We start from the raw sequence: 27,318 nt of genomic DNA on the forward strand, positions 1-27,318 counted from the left end.
TAAGGATTGTTTGCTGAGTGACTGAATGACTAACTGACCAGCAGGGAATGGAGCATGGAATCATAGTCGAGAAAAACCAGCTGCTGTGTGCCAGCAGTAAAGGACCTCCCTTGGCTGCCAGCCAGAGCACCTACATTCCTGACAGCTCAGGCCAGCACCTTTGGACACCTACTTCTCCCTGGGCACGGCTCCACCCTCCCCCACTGGCCCTGCCCTTTCCCTCCTTCCCTCCCCTAGTTCCAAGCCTGGGGTGGAACAGACTGCCTGGGCGCCAAGGTTTCCCCACCCTCAACAGTTGAGCAGAGAAGAGGCAAAAGGGAAAGAGAGGAGAGGAGAGGAGAGGCGAGATTTGAAGAAACCAGAGAAGAGAAGTAAAGGAAGAGGCTCTTTCCCTGAAGAGGAGGCTCTTCAGGGGGACCTAATGAAGTGGTTACTAACAATCCTGGCCTTCAGCATCCTGAATGGTGAGTTTCCTCACTGTCCCATGGCCAGACCCTCTTTCCTTTCCCAGGAGATTAAAGAACTCACAGGGGATGGGGGCAGAGAGAACTTTTCTTCTTCCTCATCCTGTAACAAGGAATTCCTTTGGGTTTCAGATTTTTTTTTCCTGACAAAAGCACTGACTTTCGAGTCAGAAGACTCACATTCAGATACTTCACATTCCTCCCTTTCAGCTGTGTGATCTCCTACAAGGTCCTTATCTTCTCTAGGCCTCAGTTTCTTTCTCCGAAAAAAACCCAAGAGGATTTGACTAGACAATCTAAGGTCCCTTCCAGTACGAACGCTATGAAATGACCTTTGAAACTCATAGAATCCCTGAACGTGAGTGAGAAGAGAGCTGAGCAATATGGTTAGGAGGGGAAATGGCCTCACGGGTCTTTCGTCCCTCGTCAGGGAGCAGTTGGAACAGAGCTAGCCAGTACAGGAGAGTTGAGGCTCAGACTGAGCACCTACATTTCAGAAATTTGTAAATGTTACAAATCAGGCCTTGATTTGTTTTGCTGATTGATGAAGAAAATGCTAATAATATAGACTGTATTTTTAAAAGTTTATTTTCATGTCAAACTTTATATGTGGTATCTGATCTGTTAATTTTATATAAAATGCTAATAATATAGACTGTATTTTTAAGTTTATTTTCATGTCAAACTTTATATGTGGTATCTGATCTGTTAATTTTATATAAATACATATTTAAAAATGGACTTGCACATATACATACAGATACGTGACACATTCTGTAAATGCCTATAATATATGAACATAAAGTATCTAAGTATGTGTAAGTGGGTGCAGGCATATAATTAATGTAAATGTGCTATTCACATATATGTGCAACACACTATAAAGATATTTATATATAAATTTAAATATAAAGATATAAATTAATATTATAAATATAAAGATATAAAGATATTTATAGTGTGTTGCACATATATGTGAATAACATAGATGGAAGCTGGGGTCCCCATCCTAACTTTTCAACCCACTACTTTTGTGTCTTTGAGTCAATCACATCAGTTCTCAGTTTCCCCTTTTGTAAAATGAAACTGCTGGAGTAGATCATCTTTGTGGTCCCCTCTACCTCTAAAGTCTATGTTATAATAATATAAATAATCATATTTTTATAGCACTTTAAAGTTTGAAAATGCTTTATATACTTATATATAAATATCTTTATAGTGTGTTGCATATATATGGAATAACACAATTTATATTAAATATATGCATACACACACCTACATAGAAACCATTAGCATATATAGTGTATATGTTTCTGTATATATGTGTCTGGGTGTCTGTGTGTATACTGGTTATTAAACATTTCCCAGCAGGCTCCTAGTTTCATCTCTTCTAAGATGAGTTTCTTTTCAGGAAAGAAGTGAACTAATGAGGAGTGACTAGATCTTTAGCCTTGGCTTTCTCCTTCTGAATTGAGTAATAGCATCTAGCAAGGGGGGAATTTGGCCCAGAGGTACCAAGTCCTCTTTAAAGCTTCAATATTTCTGTTTCTCTCTTCTCTCTTTCTCTCTCTCTTTCTCTCTGTCTCTGTCTCTCTCTGTGTCTGTCTCTGTTTCTCTGTCTCTATCTCTGTTTCTTTGTCTCTGTGTCTGTCTCTGTTTCTCTGTCTCTATCTGACTGTCTCTGTGTCTGTTTCTCTGTCTCTCTGTCTGTGTCTGTCTGCCCGTTTCTCTGTCTCTCTGTGTCTATCTGTCTCTGTTTCTCTGTCTGTCTGTGTCTGTCTGTCTGTCTCTGTTTCTCTGTCTCTCTATCTGTCTGTGTCTGTCTGCCCGTTTCTCTGTCTCTCTGTGTCTGTCTCTGTTTCTCTGTCTGTCTGTGTCTATCTGTCTGTCTGTCTCTGTTTCTCTGACTCTCTGTCTGTCTGTCTGATGGTCTGTCTGTCTGTCTCTGTTTCTCTGACTCTCTGTCTGTCTGTCTGATGGTCTGTCTGTCTGTCTCTGCTTGCAGGCAGCAGGGCTCCTCTGCCTCATCCCTGTCTACACGATGTGGGAACAGGAGGAGGGGAGCGAATGCAATGGCTATACTCTGTCCGCTCCCTCTACCTGCCCTTCTCATTTGAGTTAAAAATCATAATAAGATGCACATTTACACCCTTGAAGGACTGCAGAGAGCTCTGTCTTCCCAATCCCCCTGGAAGTGAGGTAGGGAATGAAGATTTTATGAATTCATGTGTCCTGAGAATGAATGGGCCTCCTTCCCCAGGAGAAGAGAAAGCTAAAGGGGAACGGCAACTGCTTCGGCCTGAATGGGCCACATCCACACTGAGTACAAGCTCAATTTTCTATTTAGAAATCAGGAAGATCCTCCTTTCCTAGGAGAATAATGTGATTTAGAGCTGACTTCAGGGATCATTTAGATCAAAAGCTCCCATTCACCCATTTTGCAGATGAAAAAACTTGAGAATCAAAGAAAAAGTGACTTGCCTAAATTGATACTATTTTAAATAATAGAGCTGAGATTAAATCCCAGGTCCTCCATCTCCACCTCCAGGGTTGCTTCAATGGGGAGTCATAAGGCAACAGATTAGTCCTCTGTCTCTTTTTAAGTGAAAGGCAGAAAGGACTAGAATAGAATACCAGGTTTTGGATGGTATGGGCCTAATCAGAGAGACAGGGGATGGTCCTGATGACCTCCAGGTCTCCTACAACTCCAGTTTGGAGAAGCAACTCAGCTGAAAATCCAGTGAGAACAGTTTCCCAGAGCCCAGACAAGTGCTGACTAGATCATCGCTTCAAAGAATAGCTTATACCTCCTCCCACTTCTGCCTCCAAGCAGTCTCAGGGAGAGAGCTGGGGATCCCCAACCTGGGAGGAGTTAGTGATCTCTGGGAGACCCACAGACTGAACTGGGCAGTGGCTATTGTGTAAGCCTTGGCTTTGGTGGACTAGATAAGAAAGAGTCCTGACTCTGCTACTTAGAACCTGGGACCTTGGGCAAATGATTTCTCCTGTCTGGTCTTTGTTTTTTCATCTGTAAAGTATAGAAGGTAGGGTCCCTATCCTAATTTTTCAACTCACTACTTTTGTGTCTTTGAATCAATCACATCAGTTCTCAGTTTACCCTTTTGTAAAATGAGACTGCTGGATTAGATCATCTTTGTGGACCCCTCTACCTCTAAAGTCTATGATATAATAATATTAATAATCATATTTATATAGCACTTTAAAGTTTGAAAATGCTTTAAAAATATCCTTACAACAACCCTGGGAGGTGGCAAACCCCCCATTTTAAAGATAAGGAAACTGAGACAGAGAGATTTGGAGTCTTACCCATCTAGTAAGTGTCTGAGACAGAATCCAAACTCCAATAATAACTCCAGTACTCTACTGTATCACCTACCTGGATGATCACAGATGTTCCTTTCACTGTAAATTCCTACACTTTTTTTTTTAGGTTTTTGCAAGGCAAATGGGGTTAAGTGGCTTGCCCAAGGCCACACAGCTAGGTAATTATTAAGTGTCTGAGACTGGATTTGAACCCAGGTCCTCCTGACTCCAAGGCCGGTGCTTTATCCACTACATCACCTAGCTGCCCCTCTACACTCTTTTCTTAGGGTCTCTTCCAATGGGGGCGGTAGCAACTCCTGGTTCTGCTCTTTTAGGGAAAAGGATGCTTGGAGCTCTAGAGGGAGATGGAGCTCCATTGGAGCAAACATTTCAAAATGAAATTTGAGCTTCTTGTCCCACTGTGGCCTGGAGGCAGTCATTAAATATTGGTTGATCAATTGGTTTACTTAATATATCACATAGCAATTGGTTTACTTAATATATCAGGTATAAACACCTGAGTCAACCTAAAATTATGGAAATTCTCATTTCTTAAAAATTCAGCATTTCCAGCTAAGGGATGAACTTTCCAGTCAGAATTTCATAATGTGCAGCCTGCATTTGGAGAAGTATGAAAATCCTATGTTCTAAAAATCAAACAATAGATCTGGGGGGGGGTTAAAAATGAAGTCCAAGAGGAAATACAGCTTTGTGTTCTGCATCTGCTAGAGATTAGCCTTATTTTTAGATAAGGAAACAGAAGCTAAGAGAAATCGACTTGCCTAGGGTCATACTTCAGTATCTGAATCAAGATTTGAACTCAGAGCTTCCTAACTTTGTCTCACACTTTGTCCACTCTCCCAGTCTGCTGTGTACCTGAGTGACCTTGGTCAAACCACAGTACCTCTCTGGGCTTCAGTTTTCTCAGCTGTCAAAATGATGTCTTTCAAATGACCTCTGAGATTCCTTCCAGTTCTAGGTTCTGTGCTATGAGGTTTTCATTCCGATTAATATTTATTGAACATTTCTTTGAATTTCCAGGGAAGCACTCAATTCTATGCAGACTTAGGATCAGTGTGAGGGAAGTCCTTGGATTGGGAGCCCCAAAACAAACCCACTCGTTGTATTGGCCACTAGGCTAAACTACTGTCAATTCAGGAGGCTAGGGTAGTAAGTTGGAGAAGTTAGTGACCACAAACTGATGTCCTAACATCAGCTTTGCTCGAGCTTGGAATGTGCTCTATGGGCAAGGCAGAATTGAAGCAGCTCAAAGGAAACATGAGATATGTAAGTTTAGAGCATTCACCTGTTTACAGAATATTCTGAGCTCGTATTGGTCTGATCAGCAACAGCTGGACATCTCATCTTTAACATATCGATGTCATTTTGGTCTTTGATAATGAAGGACAAGAGCCAATGAACTCTGAATGGTGCTCCTAGCTCAAATTCTTTTTCTCCACCTACCTGGGAAGCTAACAATCATTGCTTCATCCAGTCTAGCAGAATCCAATCAGTTCTTTCTCTGGGGCAATTCTCAGGCTTCAGCATTCCTTCACCTTTCCTGTCCATAGCATATGGTCCTTTCCCAAACATTTGTGGGAAAAGAGGAGGGGATCCGAGCATTCCCAGAACCTGGGCAGATAGAAAGCCTTTGTCTTTCATTTCCCAAACCTCTCATTCAACCTCCCCCATCCCCACCCCAGCCCCAAATAGTGGGATGAAGGAAAAAGACAGAGCCAAGGATTTTCTTCCACCCCCATTCTACCCCTCATTTATGCCTTCACCCCCAGAAGACCAGACTACAAAATAGCACTCTCAGTCCTATACATCCCCACCATTTATCCCTTAATATCTCCCCATTGAAGCCCAGGGCATATGTCCACTTTCCCCTCAGTGATCCTTTTTTTTTTTCCCACCAAGGTCTCAGGAACACAGAATATCAGAACTAGGAAGAATCTTAATCATTCAATCAATTAAGTACTGATTGACTATCTAACATAGGGATTCAAAAGTAAATTAATTCCAGGGTACTAGGAGGATACATATTTACTGATGAGTGAAATATGAAATGCAGGAATATATACAAAATAAAGAGAGTCAGTCTTATATTCAGACTCTTTATGCTGGTTTATGACCCTGATTAATTCTCTTAATCTCTCAGGATTAATCAACTCTTTTAAGACTATAAATTGCAGAGAAAAATGTTTCCTTAACCTGGGGCTAACTTTGTCCTCATGAAAACATAGGTCCAGTGATGAATCAGATGGGAGAGGATGGGATAGGATGGGGTAGGTTGAGGTGGGATGAGATAGATTAAAGGTGGGATGGGCAGGGTAGGATAAGGGAACTAACAAATGTAGATTAAAGGAAGGGCTTTATCTTAGAACTAAAAATGTAGCTCTGCAAGTTTCCTTTATTTTAGAGGAGAAAGAAACTTAAGGATGGAGTAATTTGCCCAGGATCAGAGTGGTGGAATCAAACCCTGACCCCAGGTATTTTGGTTATTCAATTCCAATTATATTTCCAGACACTACCAGTCCTAAAACTAAGGTTTGTATCATCCTTGGCTCTACCTGTCTCACAGGACTGTTGTAAAGAAAACTTTGTAGTTCTTAAAGCTATTGAAATATGAGTTATTATTGATATCTCAGTCTATCCTTGTCATATCCTCCAGGGCACCTCTATTTTAAAAATGGATAAGAAAACAGAGGTTAAAAGCGGAGAACCCACAGCCAAAAATCACAGACAAAATCTATACCAGAGCTCAGATTCCCACCTTCCAATTTCAAGTTTGGTGTTCTTTTTGCTCTATTCTAATTGTGCATCACCCCGAGTGAGAGAAAGGTCTTTGTCATCAAACTCTTCATACCACTGGGCTGATCATGTCCCATCCTTGCTCCCCACCTTCCTTGCTCAAAAGGCATTATCTGCCATTTTCCCAAAGGTCATAGACCCCTGCTATATCAGGGCAGTGAGTGGTGGCTTGTGAGCAGTGGGCAATGTTGACTTCCTGAGTGTGGGGGGGTAAGGGTTTGGAAGACTCTTGGCTCATTAGTTTCTGACCTTTTCTCCAGGATACATTGCAGAGGAGAAACCCAAGCTTCTTCAGAACGTGAGGTTCCAGTCAAACAACTTTGAAAACATCTTGAAATGGGACAGTGTCCAAAGAAACTCCCCAAACACAGTCTACAGCGTGCAATATAAAAGGTATAGCCATATACTCTGATGGCAGGGCCTACACCTCCCTGAGTCAGACTGGAGTCTCCCTGAGGAAACTATATCTTCCTCTTCAGATTGGGGCTCATTAAAGTCAGAGAATGATTTCCTCCTCAAACTGAGACTCCTAAAGATCAAGGGCTCCCTGAGGACTGGAACTCTGTCCTTCCTCAGAGTAGTGAACCCCAAAGGCAAATATTATTCTTCCGTCCTCAGATTGGGGACAAGGATTTTTCTATTCCTCCCTAAGACCAGGGGTTCCTTAAGAGCATCTACCCATTCAGGAACTCCCTGAGGTAGGCCATCATTTCTCCTTATTCTAGCTGACTCCTTTGTCCCCAGTCCTGGGGTCTGTATGTTCCTTCTTTGCTAAGGAGAAAAACCATGGGGAAGGTGAGAAAGAGTACAATTTCATATATCTGGAGATTCTTTTTACATATCTGATAACTAGGGGGAGGGTCTTTGGGATCCCTTCCAACTCTGAATTCTATAATTCTGATTTGGGCTGGGCTGACTTGTTTGGGCAGACTGGGCTGGGGCCTGGACTTATTTGCAAGGGTGGGGTCAGGCTCCGCTCTCCACAACTCTCCAACTGTCCATTTGCTGCCTCAGTCATATCTTCCCTCCCTCCTCCTCATCCCAGGGAGATGAAGTCACTCAGATGTCAAAGGAAATCCTCTTCTCCCCTCTTGGCCTGCCCTATAGGTACGGTGAGCCAAAATGGAAGGCCAAGGATGGATGCCAGAACATTACCCAGACATCATGCAACCTAACCTATGAGACGAGAGACACTGAGGAACTGTATTTTGCCAAGGTTCTGGCCTTCAGACAAGGCCATGGAGACTTCGTGGAGTCGAGGCAGACAACAAGGTTCAGTGCCTCCCGAGACAGTAAGACAACTTCTTCTTGGGGGGGGGGGGTAGGGAGGGGTGTGAGGGAGAAAGGCAGAAGGTTCAGTTAGGCTCACCCCACATTCAGGTCAGCAACAGGCTTTGAAGTAAGTGGGGGGGGGGGCATGGGGATCCTTTAGGGATTACTCCAATATGAAGCTCCCTAAGGTGATTGCTTTCTCTAACTTAAGAGTCCTCCTGCAGCACTTTTTTGCCTATTGAAAATTCTACCTCTGCTAACCTTTGTGCAATCCCTTTTCTCCCCATCTCTGTATCAAGGATTTAGAACTGGAAGGGACCTTAGAGGTCATCTAATTCAACCTGTGTGTTTTACAAATAAGGAAACTGAAGTTTGGAAAGACAATGGCTTTGCCATAGGATCACAGGCAGAGCAAGAAGGGACTTCAAACATCGACTAAATCGTTCCTCTCATTTTATATATGTAAAGGAACTGAGGTCTAGAGTCCCACACTAACAAGGACCGCAAGCAAGATTTGAACTCATGTCTTTCTGGTGCCAAGCCCAGAATTCTAACTATTGAGCTGCACAAGCTTTTGTAGGATTTTTCTTCTCTGTGACCCCAGAACCAACATGGTTTGTGCTATCATAATAGTAGAACTCTGAAGAAGTCATTTCTCTCCTCTTTCCTTTCATCACCTGCACCAGCACTCATTAACCCACCACTGGTGACCTGCAGTTCCAGCATACGATCTATAAAGTTTACCGTGCAACCTTCACCTACTGCCTTCTGGACCAGAGATGGCCACCAGCAAACCCTAGAAGAGTTATTCCCAGAGCTCTACTATCACCTTCAGCTGCACATCAACAAAACTTACCAAATGGTAAGTCCCAAGTTCAACCTATCTCAGAAAAAGTCCCCTTCCCATTTCCTCAGAGAGAAAATATAATTAAGACCTGATCTGAAAACTGATGGATGATGTGTTTGTTAGCTCCTTAGAATAATGATCACCTGGAGCAGAAAGGTTCCCCGACCAGAAGCTACCTTGAGCAGGAATTCCTTCCCCAATATCCCTGAGAAATGATACCCTGTTATTCTCTTTTTTTCTTCTCCAAGAATACAAGGAGCTCACTACCTTCTGAGGTAGTTTATTCCACTTGAGTTCATAACAGAATGCAGGAATCATCATCCCAAATTCTCAGAATCCCTGAGAAATGATCCCCTGATTTCCCATTTTTCCCCCTCCAGAAAATAAGGAGCTCACTCCCTTCTGAGGGAGTTTATTTCACTTGGGTTCATAAAAGAATACACGAATCATCAATCAAATGGGTCTGTATCTGGGTTCTGCCACAGCTATTGGGTTAAGTCTCCTCTACCCAAGCTCCTTGGGAAAAGCATCATTGAATCTTAAAACTAGAGGAAACCTCAGAAACCTTCCAATCTACCTACCATTTTACAGATGAGGAAACTGAGATATGTGAAGGGGAAGGGGGAGATAATCATTTGTTGTTGGGGGTTTGCTTAGTTTTTTTTTTTTTGGTTTTTTTGAGGCAATGGGGTTAAGTGACTTGCCAAGGACACAAGTACTAAGTGCCTGAGGCTGTATTTGAACTCATTTCTTGACTCCTGGCCCAAGAACATCCAGCTTCAAGTTAAGTGACTTGCTAACAAGCTCCAGGTAGTAAGTGGCAGAGATGGAAATTAAAACCACCTCCAACTCAGAGGCAGGGTACTTTGTGTCGTGCAGTACTGCCTCTTTGGGACTTCTGGGTGTTCTGGATCAAAATGAACACTTGAAAGCTGCCCCTAGGTCTCTTTTGAAGTGAATATGACATTAAATAGATTGAACTCCGGTCTGGTCCTAGAGAAGACCTGAGAGAATTCTGCCCATTTTTTTTCGGTGGGGTGGTTGACTATGGGTGTGGAATGTTATATACACTATCAGAAATTATCAGAGTTTCTTTTATCTTTATCATTAAGGAAAGTTCACCAGTCAAAGGAAAGAGAAAGGAAATATTTACAAAGGAATAGCATATAAAATACAAAGGCACTAATAAAAATAAAAATAGCTTGGGTTTTGTACAAAGGTCATTGTTTGAGGAGGATGACATAATGGGAAGTGTCACAGGATAGTAGATTTAGAGTTAGTTATATTAAATTTATGAGAGATGGCAGGATCATGCAGGATTTTGACTCACATCTTTCTGCTGCAAGGTCCAACATTCTATATGTCCCTCGTTCAGGAAATCCACCCTGCTATTTACTGGCTTTATAACCCTCAGCATTCCTTTCACCTCTCAGCTTCAGTTTCCTCCTCTATAAAATGGGGATAATCATATTCTATTGGAGGCCGCAGCTAGGTGGCACCATGGAGAAGACTTGAGTTCAAATCCAGCTTCAGATACTGTGCTACCCTGCACAAGCCAATCTCTGTCTGCCCGAGTGTCCTCATCTGTAAAATGAGGATAATAAAAAAAATACCTCCGAGAATGGTTGTGAGGATCAAGTATGAAAGTAAAGTACTCCATAAACCTTAAAGTATTATATAAATGCAAGCTATTACTGTCCTTGCTACTGTCATTACTCCTGACACATTCTGTCTACATGACCTTGGATAAATCTTTGTTTTGGAGCAGGGGGGGTTAAGTGACTTGTCTAAGGTTACACAGCAAGTGGATATCAATTGTCTGAGACAGATTTGAACTCAGTACCTCCTGATTTTAGGGCTGGTGCTCTATCCACTGTAACATCAAGCTATCTCCAGGTAAGTCTTTTGGGCTCCCAAACAGTTCTGTAAGATTATACTTTGTAAGATAAATAGTGGTGGAGGGAGTTTCCTCACCTGGAGTCCCTTACACCAAAAAAATCTCAAATCCATGCTAAAAAAAAAAAACCCACAAAAACAACCTCATAGTGTTTTTTGGTAGTTTGGGGATTTTTTTCTTTTTTGGAGCATATGTAGGAGAACATTTTGTAACCTGGAAGATGTGTGAAGGCAAATAGGTGATATCAGTAAGGTGAAATTTCCCCCCTCTGTTTCTTTATGCAATGCAGAGCACTGAAGGGAAGAAAAAAGATTATGAATTCTTTGGACTGACTCCAGATACAGAATACCAGGGAGTCATCAAGATTATCATCCCCAACCCTTTCAAAGAGAGTGCCACCTATACATGCCAAGTGAGGACCCTGCCAGGTAAGTTTGACTCTGGTATGTCCCAGGGCAAACAATAACCCCAAATTCAAGTTCTCTCCCTTCTCTTGCCTCTGGGAGTCAAGAAGAATCAGGTTCAAGTCTTGCTCTTGACACAGACACTAAAAGACTTGTCCAAGGTCACGCAGACAGTATGTACCAGATTTGAATCCAGATCCCTTGACTACAGAGTCAGTGTTAATATGAGAGTAGTGCATAGCCATGGAACATGAAATATCAGAGCTAGAAGGAACCTAGAACACAGAATGTCAGAACTGGGAATGCCCTTACAACACAGGCAGGGAACTTAGAATTCTCTCATTTCACAGATGTGAAAATTGAGCCCTCAGAAAAATTACTTGCCAAAGTTAATTGCCAAGTTAGTATTTTGAAATCTTTTGAGAGAGATGCATATGGAAGTACATTTCTAGTACACCCAGTTCTTAATTACCCAAGAGCTGATTAGCTGATAATTCCTGGCAGCTGCTTAATCAGTCTTGCATTTCTTCCTGTTCTCCAGTATGTCTGAGTTTTCTCCTCCAGAAACTCACAGGATGTGGGAAGGGGAGGAAAACTCACTTTACAATTAGCAGCATGAAACCCATGTGGGAAAGTAAAACTGTCACCCTCAGAGGTGATTTATGGATTTGGAATTCTCTATTCTATTGAATTATCTATTCCTCTGCATTCCCATGGAAAGTATAAATCCAGATCTCAACCAAGATACAACCAGGTCTCAGTAACCAGAGGTTGGGATTGACAGAACTTGGGTACCTTCAAACTACAGAAGGAGAGACAGGATCAGTAATTTGCTTCTTTATTCTATTTTGACAATAGTCTGGTGAATGAATGAATGAAAAAGCATATTTTTTTAATTAACAACATTTATTTTATCTCTCATCTTCTCCCTATCACTAGCCTGCACTAAAAAAAAAAAAAAAAGAGGGGCAGCTAGGTGGCGAAGTAGATAAAGCACGAGCCTTGGAGTCAGGAGTACCTGGGTTCAAATCCGGTGGTCTCAAACACTTAATAATGACCTAGCTGTGTGGCCTTGGGCAAGCCACTTAACCCCATTTGCCTTGCAAAAACTAAAAAAAAAAAAAAAAAAACCCAAAACCAAACAATCAAGAAAACAAATTCCCATTATGCCCATGTCCAATAGATGACCCTATTTATACTCTGAGTTCATTTCCTGCTCTGTCAAATGGGCAACATCTTTCCTTCATTGGTCCTCTGAAATTATGGTTAATCTTTGCACTTATAAGAGTTTATAAGTCTTTCCAAATTGTTCAATTTTACAATGACATTGTATAAACTGGTCTTTTGGATCTGTTCTCTTCACTTCATATCAGTTCATATAAGTCTTCCCATGTTTATCTGAAATGATCCATTTTATCATTTCTTAGAGCACCATAGTATTCCATTACATTAATATATCATAATTGGTGAACATTACCTGAAGTTTCTAGATCTTTGCCACCACAAAAAGAGGTGCTAGAAATATGTTTGTACATGTAGCACCTTTTGATCCTTTTGATCATATAGATGAGCAAAGAATATGTACAGTTAAAAGACTAGGGGTTTAGTTCAAAATTGGTTTTTTAGAATGTTGGACTAATTCAGAACTCTACCAAACAATGCATCAATATGCCTGTTTTCTTGCCGTTCCAACCAACATCTGTCATTTTCCTTTTTTTTTTACCAGCTTTGCCAATCTGGTATCTGTGAGGTCAATCAAGAGAGTAATTTAATTTGCTTTTCTCTAATTATTAGTGATTAGGAGTATTTTTTCCAAATGGCTACTCATAAGAAGTACACAAACTTGGATTCTTTCCTTTAGAACAGCCTGTTTTTATATTCTTTGACCATTTATCTTTCAGATAAATTCAGAACATTTTCTTTTATATTTTAGAAAGAAATACTTAGGGGAGAAACTTGCTACAAATTTTCCCCCAGTTAACTTTTTTTCCACTTTAAGTTTTAGCTACATTGAACTATTTTTGTGTGTAAAAACTTTTAAATTTTATGTAGTGAAAAATTGTAAATTTTCTCTTCTGCAGTCCTCTCTACCCCCTTTTTTCCCCTGCTATCTATAGATCTGGTAATTTCTTCCTTCTTTACTCTATTTTTAATTTTATGATGTAACCTTTGATATCTGTCATGTCTCCAATTTGGAATTTATGTCAGTATATGGTGTGAGGTGTTGATTTAAACCAACAGTGCTAAACTCATATAGAAACAAGGACCATTTATTGACTTAGAAAATCACATATTAACATTATCTGCATTTTGCTGAGTTTTTATTTATTTTGTTAAACATTTCCTAATTACATTTTAATATGCTTCAGGCAGCACTCCCAATTGGTATGTGGTTGATATCTCTGACCTAATACACATTGCTTTAGTCTTTATCCCAGTGCCTAAGGTCTTTGGGTTTATTGAACAGTAGGCTACTAGATTGTTTTGTGTCTGAATGCTGGGCACGGAACCTATTCTACTCACTGAGTTCTCTGTTTTTTGACCAGCATCAAAGCATTTTGATGATTACTGCTTTGTAATATGACTTCCATGTCCCCTTCCTTTCCACTTTTTCATCATTTCCCTTCTGGTTCTTGAATTTATTTTCCTTCAGATTAATTTCATCTCTCTCTGTCTCTTTCTGTCTCTGTTTCTCTGTCTCTTTCTCCCTTTACCTCTCTCCTTCATTCTCTCTCTCTCTCGCTCTCTCTCTCTCCTCTACATATATACATACTCACACAATGTGTCCATATAAAATTAAATATATAATAGTATATATAAAATAGAGCAATATAAAATATGTACATATAATATATAGTAATATAATAAGTGTGTGTGTATATATTTCAGTCATGTCTCACTGTGATTCCATGTGATTTTCTTGGCAATAAGCCACGAGTAGTTGCCATTTCCTTCTCCAGCTCATTTTATAGATGAGATAACTGAGGCCATCAGGGTAAAGTAATTTGCCTATGGTCTCACAATTAGTAACTATATGAGGCTGTATTTGAACTCAGGTCTTCCTGACTCCAGGTCCAGTGCTCTATCCACTGTACACCTAACCCTCTTGGCCACACAGTTAGTTTACACTAAGGGTAGAATTTGAACTGAAACCTTTCTAACTATAAGGCTGACTTTATAAATATGCTACTTTTTCATGTCTATAAAATTAATTAAACTTGAAAATAAATTAATTTAAATGTATTTACTTAGTGCTTGCTGTGTACAAAGAACTAGGCAGATCAATGGCCATCTCTAATTATCTTGATTCATATCATGCCACCTGAACCCAGATGGCTCCAGAGAGAAAATGAGACTGGTGACTTAACACAACAACCCCTCACTCAAATCCAATTCATGTGCTTGTCATGGTGTCACCTCCTCAATGTCATGGTCTTCTTGAGAACAAAGACAAATTTCATCATCAACATCAGACAAAGTAATGAATATAGAAACAGAAAAAAACTAGAGGATCTTTGCTGCCAAGGAGATTCTGTTCTACCAGTGGGAGACAACCTACATAGGAGGTTTCAGTTGAAGTTTAGATGGAGTAGGTCTATGGTCCCTTGGGTGCATTGGCAAAACAGAAAATATCTCTTCTATAGTGATAATTTCCACTGATAGTTGCATTGAGTAGAGACCACTGGAGTTGGCAGCTATCATTTGATTTAAGTTGTCTGGTCCCAGTAGAATATAAGTTTCTTGAGGGCAGGGGCTATTTTTAGTTTTGTCTTTGTAGTCTCCATCCCATCTACCCCCATCATCCCGCCCCCAGAAAAAGAAAGGTAGCATAACACAGTGGATAGAAATAAACTTCACCCAAAGCCTCCCAGTCATCTCTTCATTTTTCATCAGTCTCTCTACTTGCTTTCAACTAGCCAGATAACCCTGGTGTCCCAATAGTTTCAACTTTCTTCAATATATCATTTTTCTCCCCAAAGAGTGTAAGACTTGAGGGCAGGAAGCATCTTTTTTTTTCCTTTTTCGGCACAAATAATATTTATTGAACTGAATACAAAACTAGCCTTGAAACTATCAAGACTTGGATCTACATACTTTATCTCTCACTATTGTAAGTAACTCTAACTCTCTAAGACTTTCTAAGTTTCAGCAAAGGTGTCAACTTGCATTGGTAGAGGGAACTTTCTCACCTAGAAGTCTCAGGTCTGAACCCTTAATCAGACTCAGTGTTTTTCACATAATAGTCCCTTTACAAGATGCATGATTAGATTGCCTTGGATTGACAAATTCAGATAGGTGTCTTAGGCCTCAGGCTTGGAATCTCCATTTTATTCATTCTCTCAAGGGAACACACTATCAGGTGAATTGGTTCATTCTAATCATACCCCTAAAAATTTCAGTTCTATTTTCAATGTCGTTCTCATTTATAGCACCGAGGTTCTTATGTACATTGTTCTCATGTTTCTACTTCCCACCTCTCTCACATTCAACAATTATTATTTCTTAAGCAATCACACTCCTACAGTCATGCACCACAATGTAGTCAGCTTTTCCACAATCAATGGGAGATTGCATAGTTTCCAGTGTTTTGCTAACACAAGAAAAAGTGCTGCTATTAATATATTAGTACATATTGTACATGACCTTTTTTTCTGTCTTTGGCCTTCTTGGAATAATTATTAATAGTGGAATCACAAGGTCAAAGTAATTAATCATCAGTTGTCCAACTTGAAATTGTGTTTATGGTATCCCCTAACCCTAGTTTTCTAAGATTTTAACTAGTTCTGGTTGATGATGGCAGTTTCCTGCAGGATCCCAGAGAGAGCTGGCTTCCTTGGATATGTAAATAAGCAAATATGTGTGTAGATGTGTATATTTGTGTGTAAATATTTATACAACATATAAACTCCTCAATCAGCCTCATCCATCCATGCTACCGAAGTGGGTATAAACTAATCCCATTCACTGGGGGCTGACTTTTGCTTGCTCCAGTTTTCAGACTTCACTTTCTGAAAATCACCCTTGGATAGAAGTTGGTCCTCAGTCTGACAGATGGAGAAACATCATGTTATCCATTTTCTAGGAGTGAGTAGGCTCAGGCATATAAGCATATCAATAATAGGAGGCGTCATGATTATGCACATGGATAACAAGCTCCCAGATTCTGAATTCCTCTTGTTTCTTGAATTTGTAGTCCTGTATCCACGTAAAAATAGAGAATGTCAAAACTGGAAGAGAACCCAGAATATAGAAGCTGGAGGGAACCTGAGACTATATAATGTCAGTGCTAGAGGGGACCTTTTGAATATAAACTGTCCAGGCTGGGAGGAACTTTAGAAACTAGACCCTCAAAGGTGGGAGGATCATTAGGGTACAGAATGTCAGAACTGGAAGAACTCTTGAAATGTTAAAGCCACAGCTATAAAGCATTTCCCCCGGCACACTCACATTTTCTCTCTGAGGGTAAAGCCTGCAAGACACAAGATGTTCTAAGAGGAAAGGAGGGGAAAGAAGAAAGGAAGGAAGGAGGGAGGGAGGGAGGGAGGGAGGGAAGGAAGGAAGGGAGGGAGGAAGGGAGGAAGGAGGGAAGGGAGGGAGGAGGGAGGGAGAGAAGGAGGGGAGGAAGGGAGGAAAAGAGGGAAGGAAGGAGGGAAAGAAAAGAGGGAAGGAAGGAAGGAAGGAAGGAAGGAAGGAAGGAAGGAAGGAAGGAAGGAAGGAAGGAAGGAAGGAAGGAAGGAAGGAAAGAAAGAAGGAAGGAAGGAAGGAAGGAAGGAAGGAAGGAAGGAAGGAAGGAAGGAAGGAAGGAAGGAAGGAGGAAAGGGAAGGGAAGGGGGAGGAAGAAGGGAGGAAGGGAGGGGAGGGAGGAGGGAAGGAGAAAAGATAAGGGAAGGGAAAAGAAGAGAAATGAAGGGAAGGAAAAGGAAGGAAAGAGACAGGAAAGAAAGGAAAAGGATGGGAAGAGAAGGGAATGAATGGGAATTAGAAAAATAAAGGGTAGCTGCTGATGTTTAGAATCCCAAAATGCACCCAAGATTCATCTTCTTTTCTCTATGTCTTCCTCTCTTCACCCAGACCGGACATGGATGTATTCCTTCTCAGGAATGTGCCTGTTCACCATGGGCTTTCTCGTAGCTGTGCTTTGTTACCTGAGCTACCGATATGTTAAGAAGCCTCCTAAGCAGCCCAGCTCACTGGTGAGAGACATTGTGGTTCTGGGAAATGAGGTGGGAGAATAAGGGTGGGTGACTCCAGGGGAAGGGTCTCTAGGTTACTGAGGGATGAGGGGATCAGATGTCATTTGAACTTTGAGCTTTGAATATAGAAATTTAAAAACTGAAAGGACCCAGTTTGTCCTCTCAGGTAACCTTAAATCCACAAAAAGGTGCAAGTTCAGAGATTTAATCACTTAGAAATCATGAGATGGTCAAGAGTTTTTCTGGGTGATTGGAGAAATAGGAAGCAGCTCAGGGCTGATCAGTCTTTAATCCTTTCAGGCAATTCTTAGACAATGTGATGTAGAAGAGTTCACTCAGCTTGGAGGCTAATTATTAATCTGGGTCCCAGTCCTTGCTGTATCATTCATTAACCATGGGTCAGTTCAAATTGATAAACATTTATTAAGTTCTTGCTGTATACCAGATACTCTTCTAGATGCTGGTGGCACAAAGACAAAAATGTAATAATTATTGCTCTCAAGAAGCATACATTTTACTAGAAGAATACAACATATGTACAAGTAATCTATCAAAAAGCATTTATTAAGTGCCTACTTTATACTAGGCCCTGGAGACCAAAGAGAAAAGTGAACAATTGCACTCTAGTGATGAGAAACAACATAGGGAATTCAAAATCTTGGAAAGAAGACACTGGCAATTAGGGGTTGATCCCCTAACTTGAGTTGAATCCTGAAGGAAGTTAGAAATTCTAAGAGATGGAAGTAAGGAAAGCATGCATTGCATTGATCAGGGATGGTTTATGCATGAAGCTCAGAATGTGAAATATGGAATATCATGAAGAAGCAGCTGGGTAGTCCTATGAAGAGTATATTGAAACTGGAGCCCAAGATCTGAGTTCAAATCCCACATTTTCTAGCTGGGTGACCCCAGGCAAGCTACTAACCTTCTCTCAGTATCAGTTTCCTCATCTGCAAAAACCCATAAGAATAGCACCTACCTCCAAGTATTGTTGTGAGAATCAAGTGAAATAATACTTGTGAAATGCTCACAAAACTTAAAATATAATAAAAATTTTATTTATCTAGTTATTATCATTACTAACAGATAGCAGATCAGTTTGACTAGAATAAAGAATATGGACAAGAAATTTATATGAAATGATTAAGAAAGTAAATAAGAGCCAGATTGTGGAAGACTTTAAGTCTTAGGTTGAAAAGTTTGCATTTTATTCTAGATGCAATGAGAAGGCAGTGAAGATTTTTGAGTAGGGGAAACTGAAATGCTATGATAGTTTTGGGAGGATTAGCTTGGCAGATTGTAAAGGATGGGTTAGAGGGGGGAGGGAGCCCCATGAGGAGATGAAGGAAGTTCTCCTGTAAATGAGAGGTGATAAGGGTAGAGAATATCACTGTGGGAAAATGGTTTTCCTTCTCTTGGCCTCCAAAAAGTGGAAATAAAAGTATAGAGTAATGACCATTATTAAACAGCAGAGTAGGAGTAGGAGCTGACCTTTCCATCAAGCTTTGAGGTCTACATGCCTGACTCTCTTGTCTTTTTGGAATATTTATTTCCCCCAAACTTTATCAAATTAAAAATAGTATTTCTTTTTTGTGATTTTTATATAACATATTTGGTAACAGACACTGTCCAAAGTTTCTTTTTTAACACTTGTTTATCCAAATCTTCATGAAGTAATTCTCTCTCTGTGTCTTTCTGGCTAGCAACTCCAAGGTCAAAACATAAGAGCCAAATTGCAAAAACAGAGAAGCTGAAGACAGAGAGGGAGAAGAGGGGGAACATTCTGGTAGAATTACAGTGAAGAAGCAGGGAAGAGAAAAATTTCAAGAGTATCTTATCATTTTAATATTTATTTATCTGTTCGATTCAAAGTACCTTCTAAGCTCAATTCTCCTATCCTAGGGGACCATGGAGAACATCATAAACAGTCTGTAAAGACTTATCTTATTTGTTTTTTGATAATTTCTAAGTTCTCTTTAGCCAGTCTCTTTAAGATTTTTATATCCTGTCCTGGCTTTTTAAGTTTTTTGGAGATTTCCTTCCCCATTATACCTGGTATTACTACCTGGAGAAAAAAATAGCAAAGAGATGTGCTGCTCACAGCTCCATCCAAGGCCTTCCCCTCTTTACCTGATCCTGGGATTCCTCACAGTTTATCCAGAGGATTTTCTTCTCCTGAAGGACCTTCCAGTCTCCAGATGACTTCAAGTCCCATGCCTGCCCCATGTTGGGCGCCAAATGTGTTGATCTCCTGTCTACCAGGGCATGGATTTGGCTCAGGAGAGAAAAGAAAATGCATTGACACACAGGTGTCATGAGGACATCTGACAGAGCCCATTTATTGAAAACATTAAGCAGTTCTTATAGAAGAAAACCACAAAATTAGACTACATAATGAAAACAATGGTGTAATTTTGTTATGGGCAGAAATTAACATAGCAGGATGTGACCCAGGTCAAGAAGTTTGGAAACAGGGCTTATTGAAGAGCGAGGCTAAGAATGACACAATTGCGTTATCAAATCAGAGTTCCATGGAAGCTATCATCTGAAGGGTCAACAGAGCTCAGGTTATTTTGGCCAGAATTGGCCTCTTGATCCCAAACTCGCTTGAGCATCCTCTACACTCCCCTAATCTTTCTTCCCTCCCCCCACCCCCCACAGAAGGCAATCTGTTAATCTTTACATTGTTGAGAAATGTGAACTTCTAGCATCATTGTCATCATCAGGGGGAGGAGGGGAAGGGGAGGGAGAAAAGAGGTAGAGAGTCCTTGAAGAGTTGTGACATGACTTGATCTCCCAGTCTCAGGTCAGCCACCCCCTCTCCACCTGGTTTGTCCCAGCATGCCTCAAGGAGTTGTGGTTGAATTCAAGAGCAGGTTGCCATTGGGGGCTTGGATCAGAGTCAGTGTGCTGAAGTGGTCTTGGAATCAGAAAGACCTGGGTTCCAATCTCATCTTTCCTTCTCATTAGCCATGAGAGTCTTCATTTCTCTAGGCCTCAGGTTCTTCCTCTATAACATGAGTGGGGGGTGTGTTGGACTCCTTAATTTCCAAGGTCCCTTTCATCTCTTCAGTTCTGATCCTGAGATGCATCCCTGGAGAACCCCAAAGTCTAGATCATGGCTGTCCAAGCTTACATTTAGAAGTTTTTATTGAAACAATAAACTACATTTTGATTTATCATTTTGGTGAAAGTTCAGCTGCAGTTTGGCTTCATTTACCAAAGCATTTAGTAAATCCACAGGCAGTTGCATAAGATCTCCCTGGTCCAAGGGCAGTATTTTAGATAGTTCTGGTCTAGACCATTTCCCCCGTGGAACTGATGGCCCATCCCACTTCACTTTGCCTCAATGTCTTTGTTTCCCCACAGGATGTCCAGAGAGTGTTGACCTTTCAGCCACTGAGATTCATCCAGGAGCATATCTTGATCCCAGCCATGGACATCAGTAATTCTGGAGGCCTGGTTTCCCCAATCCAATACTCTCAAGTGAAGATGCCTGGGGCTAGGGAGACCCTAAGAGCTTCATTACCACCTGGCCTGCCTGAGATCACCTATCTTGGACAGGAGTTACCCATCCCTGTCTTCCTGGCTCACCAGGCACTTCCCCCACCAACCTATGCCCCTCAGTCAGTCCCAGAGGTGGGACCCCCTTCTTATGCCCCACAAGTGACTCCTGAGACAGAGACCCTATCCTATGCCCCTCAAACCCTCCCTGATCCATGGCCCCCATCTTATGGAGCCTGCATAGAGGACTCAGAGGAAGAAATGTCCCCACGGCAGGATTTGAGTCTCAAATGTTTTAATGGGACCATGGGCCACTGTCAGCCCAAGAAGATCCCAGCTGGATCCCTGTTGCCAAATTCCCAGACAGAGGAACTCCAGAAGATTTCTAGAGAAGAGGAGTTCTTCCATCATCCCCCAGGACTCCAGAGAGAGGGGTCAGACAGCCCATCCCTGCCCCTGGTTCAACCAACTGATTCATTGGAGTCAATGGCTCCAGGATACTTAAGCAACCAAACTTCCTTACTTTCCTCTGTCCAGCTAGAAGACCACCCCTTTTCCTTCCCCTCCTCCTTACCTTCCCTCCTATTTCAGCCCAAAGAGCAGATTCTGAGAACCTGGGGCTTGCTAGATTCTGTAGTATGTCCCAAGGATGAGTTTCCTTCTCCAGAACCTGAGGGGAGCTGCCTGACACAGTCTACAGAACTTGATTTGCTCTTCAGAGATTTGGACCTCACAGTACAATGGGAATCTTGAAGGAAAGTGTGGGGGACAAGTATTCTTCTAAAGCTCTGACAGTTACTGTTACACTTCCCAACCCAAATCAGCCTGGGACAGAACTTCATACTAGTCAACCTGTGATACCTAGAGGCTCTAGGAAAGCATGGACTTCACCCTCAAGGAGCCCCCACTTATATTAAGGTAAACACAGTTTCTGTCCTTAGGGAGCCTGAAGTCAGAGAAAGGAAAAGGTTCCTAGGGAGCAGATAGTCCTGCTTTAGAGATTCTCCCTATCTGCTTTTGGAAATGCGACAGGGGGACATAGTCCCTGCCTTCAGGTTCCTCTGTCTGAAAGAGAAGATAGTCCTCATCAATGGGTATGCACTATCTAAAAGGGGAATCAGTTCCTGCCTTTAGGAAGACCTCAATCTGAAGATAGAGACAAATCCTCCCAGAAATCCCCCAATATGAGGAGATAGACTCAAGCCCCACTTTCAAGGAGCCTCCCAGGGAGCCCTCTTTTTTAGGAAGACAATCCTCCTCTGCCTTCAAGAAGCCTTCAGAAGAAGGGATGAAGCTCATCCTCAGGGAACCCTCTGTTCAAGGGAGGAGACAGTGTTTGCCCTCAGGAAGGTCCCTAATCTGAAGGAGGGACAAGTCCTCCTATGGACCCCTCTAGTCTGAGGAGACAGACTTTCAGGGAGTCTGCATACTTAAAAGAAAGATGGCCCTTGTCCTTGGTGGAGCCCCACCAATTTTAGGGGAGCAGAATCTGACAAGAAAGAGTAATTAGGGAAGAGACCTCATTTCCTGGAGAAGATGGACCCCATCTCTAAGTTCCTGAGCTCCAGCTCTCCCATTTCAATGACCTTAGCAGCCCCCACCCCACTCCCATTTCTAGAAGGATTTAGATTCCGCCACCATGGCCTCTCTTTCATCTATAATCTCTTCTTAGCTACTGGCTGCCTGCAAATATACCCATTCTGTCTCCATTCATTGCCTCCAGTCTTTCCTAGTGACAACTTCTCAATCCCTTGCAATCTAGCTTCATTGAGACAACTCTCTCCAAAATTACCAGATTTCTCTTATTTGTCAAATCCAGGTCTCAACCTTCTTAAGCTCTCTGTAGACACTATTGGTCTTTCTGTCTATTAGATACGCTCTTCTTCCCTCCCAAGCCAAAAATTACCTTGTATTTACTTTGTTTCTGTTTTTGTATAGATTTATATAAATATATATTTGAATAGTTTATATATAAAGCAGATTTGTTTTCTTCCCCCCACCCTGCCCCAAGTTAAGGTTTTTGAGGGCAAAGACTATTTCATTCTCTATTCCCAATGCCCACCACCATGTCTGACACATAGTAGGTCCCCAAATGCTTATTAGTTTGGTGATTTTATCATGGGTACAATTTTCATTTTTATGTAAAAAAATCCAAAATCAATATATCTAGGCCTATTTTCTCATCTGAACTCCAGGTCCACAACCTCAACTTCCTCCTGGACATCTCCACTGAGATATCCATCCATCCCAGAGGTAGTACATAAAAGACATGTTCAAAACAGACTTCATTGTATTTCACAACATCATTATCTCCTCAAAACTTCCCAAATTTTGTCCAGGATACCATCTGTTTGGGGCAACTAGGTGATACAATGGATAGAGTACCAGGCCTGGAGTCAGGATGACCTAAGTTCAAATGGAGTTGTGTGACCCTGGACCAGTCACTTTATAGCCCTATTTGTCTCAGTTTCCTCATATATATAAAATGAGCTAGAGAAGGAAATAGCAAACCATTCCAATATCTTTGCCAAGAAAACCCCAAATGAGAAAAAAATGAAATAAATAAAATAAGAAAAAAAGAAAAAGAAAAAAGGAAAGAAAACTCCAACACTAAAACAATTCAATGACAACAAAAATGGGGATAATAGCAACTACTATTATTAACCCCCCAAAAAGTTGTTGTAAAGATCACATGAAATAATATGTACAAAATCTTAAAACACTGTATAAATGTTCATAGCTATTGAGATTAATGCCAGAGCTGAAACTAGAATCATGGAACCAAAATATTTTAGTGATGGAAGAGAATTTGACAAGAGGGACCAAAGGTAATTCTATGACCTGGAACTTGGGGCCAGGGTGGGGAAGGTTTGCAAAGTTCCAATTGTACTTCACTCCCTTCATTTCATGGAAGAAAAAGTTGGGGCCCAGAAAGGAAGCTAAAACTCAGGGTCCCCACTCCTCTTAATGAGGCCTGTGAATTGCAAAGAGGGAGAATCAAGAGGGAGTTCGGTATGACAGGGTCAGAATTGCTGCTCATTTTCTCCCCTTCAAAGAACCTTTCTAATCCTTTCCAAATATTGTTGGAAAAGATGATCAGACCCTCGAACCATGGGGCCCAGCTAGTTTTCCTCTCCTGCGGGACACAAGATAAGCTTCTCCCTAACAAAATAAGTTTCCTTCCATTCCCTCCCTCTGCTACCTCTCCACCTGCTGGCATCTTTATCAACTTTTCATTAATATTTAACATTACCTGAAGTCATTTGGTACCATCTTTTCAGTAGTCAAGTGACAAATGGAAAGAGTTTCCATTTTTACAGTTCCTTTCTTTAAGGTAGGACTACCTCAGGATCCCCTAACATCTCTGGAGCAAACCTAGTCTACTATTTAAGGATGTTACTAAAACTGCCCACTGGGACTCTTCCAATTCTTGAAATTTTGAATCATAATGTTTTAGAATCTTAGAACATAGGTTAATTAGACTGAGAAAGAAGGTAGAAGTTCAGAGCTAGAAGGTACCTTAGAACAGATCATGTCAGAATTGAGAAGAATCTTAGAACATAGAATGTCAGAGCTGGGAGGACCCTTAGAACTTAGAATGTTGGAGTTGAAAGGATCCTTAGAACACAAAGTGTTGGAGTTGGAAAGAACCTTAGAACAGAGAAATTAGTACTGGAAGGAAGCATAGAATGTAGAATGGAAGAATTGAAGGGGTCATTAGAATGCAGAATATCATTTGGGAGGACTCTTAGAATGAAGAACATTAGAGCTGGAAGGAACCTTAGGACATAACTGTCAGAACTAGAAGAAACCTTACAACATAGAATGTCAGAGCTAAAAGGTTCCCTAGAATATAGAATGTTAGAGTTGGAAGAATCCTTAGAACACAGAATGTCAGAACAAGAAGGGGCTGCAGAAACTAGAATGCTAAATCTAGAAGTCTTAGAACTTAGAATATTAGAATGGAAAGTTTGGCAATGACTAAAACACCTTAGAAAACATGAAGTTCAATTCCTCCATTTAGGAGATGGGCTAAGTCCCAAATTGATAAAAGTGACTTACTTAAAGTCAGACAGCAAGTTAGTCTACCTCCTACTATACCAAAATGACTGCAAAAGGTTTGCCTTCCCCATATTCATTAATGAATCTGTAATCTTTATAACCCAAGTGTCCCAAGGTGAAAGGAAAACACAAATCTCCACCCTCAGTGAGCTTGTGCAAATCTAAGAATTCCCAGATGGTGGGGATGTATGACTCAAGTTTTGTAAACCATGGTTTTCTGTAGGGCAGGAAAGGAGGAAAGAGTCAAAAGGGGGAAAGATCAGGGCCAGGTCAGGTGGCCTGAGTAATGTGACCCCTAGTTCAACTGTATCAAACTAGATCTGGTTTGTGTTGGGCTTGGGGGGAAGGCATCTCAAGGCCAGGACCAGGTAAATGACTAACAATATTGGGGGAGGGGTTTCTGGGAATAGAGACCCTAAGGAATTCCTCCCTCAAATAGAGGCAAGATATTTAACCTTCCTGAGCCTCAGTTTCCTCAACTATAAAATGAACTAGAGAAGAAAATAGCAAATCGCTCCAGAATCTTTACCAAGAAATGGGGTCAGGCTCCCAAATGGGGTCAGGATGCATCAGAAATGATTATAAAAACAACTAAAGAAGTCAATAAAGAGCAGCCTGAAGGAATCTTTATGTAAAGCCTTGTTTCCATTTGAGTTTGATACTATTCTTCCAAGATCCCTTCCAATTCAGTCACCCCATGTTCTTCAGACCTTTCCAGTTCTGACACTGCTGGTCCTACCATCTGTGACTATGACTTAAGCTGTCCACTATTCCTGGGGCCTGGAAAGCATTTCACCCTTTCCTGTCCTTTCCTTCCCCTGCATTCAAAGAACAGTCTCCAGGCTACAGCAGCAGCACCTGGCCTAATGTCACTGTCTAACACTCCTCTTTCCCTCCCCTGAAACATCAGGAGCCATTTGAGGTACAAGCTGTCCCCTGCTTACAAAGGGCTTGTCTTTCAAAAGCTCTTTTGTCAGCCCTTTGGAACTCACAGTATCAATGTTATAATGTTCCTTGGGTTTCCAGAGTAACCCCAAGGACTAATTTAATCCACTGATATCCTGTACATTTGCAATAGAAAATATAAAAGATACCAATACTATAATCCTTGTAATGAATGAGAAGACTCAAACCTGACCTTGAATTATAAATGGAAACTTTTAAAAATCTTGCATTTTAGTCTTTGAGAAAAGTAGATGAAGAAGAATCAGACTCATAAGTCTAGAATCTTAAAAAAACACTAGTCCAACTAATCTCTACCTAGTCTGTGTCATGGACCCCTTAAGTCTCCTTTTGAAATTTGTAGACCCTTTTTCAGAATGCTGCTTTTAAAAAGATAAAATCAATGGAATATCAAGGAAACACATATATTGAAATAGTTATTTGCTAAAAATAAGTTTGTAGATCCTAGATTAAGATCCCCTGTTGACCCAGTCACCTTGTTTTACATAGAAGGAAACTGAAGCCCTAGGAAATGAAATGATATGCTCAAGGTCACACAGGTTGGAAGTGTTAGGTAGAATGTAAACAGCTTCTCTGATTCTAAAACTAATGTTCTTTCTATTTACTAAATTAGGAAAAGCTTTTGAAGACTAAGTTTTAGGATTCCTAAACCCCAGTCTATGCCTTCAAGGCATTCACTCTAAAGTGGGAGGGAGGGAGGGAGTGCCTTCCATAGAAGTTTCTCATATTTCCTGCCAACAGCCTTTGGAACGAGAGATCACAGATCAGTGAAAGATCACAGATCAGTGAAAAGAAAGATAGAAAATCAGATACCACTCCAGTTTTAATTAAAACCAGATAAGTCAGAGAAGCTGAACAACAATCCCAGTTATGTCACCTGCACAACAGTAGGCGAGTCACATAAACTCACTAAATCTTCCTTGTCTGCAAAATGAGCAAGTTGGACTTTGTGATTCCAATGTTCTCCTTCAAATCCAAAGCCTGTGGTGCCATATAACTCACCAGACTTTAAAAATGATCATTTGGAGAACTCACAGATGATATAAATTTATATTTTTGTTAGCACTTAATGGTTTGCAAAACATCTGATAAAGATTTTCATCCTATTGGGGGCAGGGGAGAAATAGAGAGATATGAACAAGATGAATTGGGAGGTGCTTGAATAGTCATTCTCAAAGAATAGTCAATAATGATTCAATATCACCTTACAAGAAAGTCTTGGGACTTTCTTAGGATTTATAATTTCTATGAATAAGAGTGCTGGGCCTAGAGTCAGGAAGACTCATCTTGACTTCAAATCTTGACTGAGACATTTAATAGTTGTGTGACCCTGAATAAGTCACTTAACTCTGCTGCAATTTTCTCATCTATAAAGTGGGCTGGTGAAGGAAATATCATACCATTCTAATATCTTCACTAAGATAAATGGGATTACAAAGAATCAAACAAAATTAAAAAATAGCAACAAAGAAGAATGTCTTACATGAATTGATGATAATAGAGAAATGCCAATTAATGCAATTCTGAGTTTCTATCTCATACTCATCAGATTGACAAAGTTGACAAGAGGAAA

At 40.9% G+C, this 27,318-nt stretch overlaps 1 protein-coding gene across 1 annotated transcript; it reads left to right on the forward strand.

Annotated features, from left to right (window-relative positions):
• The first annotated feature begins 251 nt into the window (after positions 1–251).
• IL22RA1 (interleukin 22 receptor subunit alpha 1) lies at positions 252–26,393 on the forward strand. The gene is made up of 7 exons (XM_074218121.1): positions 252–464; positions 6,863–6,995; positions 7,710–7,894; positions 8,561–8,736; positions 10,908–11,046; positions 17,095–17,216; positions 20,586–26,393. The coding sequence occupies exons 1-7, from the start codon at positions 422–424 to the stop codon at positions 21,471–21,473; spliced, it is 1,686 nt and encodes a 561-aa protein (XP_074074222.1). The 5' UTR covers positions 252–421; the 3' UTR covers positions 21,474–26,393.
• The last annotated feature ends 925 nt before the right edge of the window (positions 26,394–27,318 follow it).

This window comes from Macrotis lagotis, chromosome 1, assembly GCF_037893015.1.
Source record: "Macrotis lagotis isolate mMagLag1 chromosome 1, bilby.v1.9.chrom.fasta, whole genome shotgun sequence".
In the NCBI taxonomy this organism is placed as follows: domain Eukaryota; kingdom Metazoa; phylum Chordata; class Mammalia; order Peramelemorphia; family Peramelidae; genus Macrotis; species Macrotis lagotis.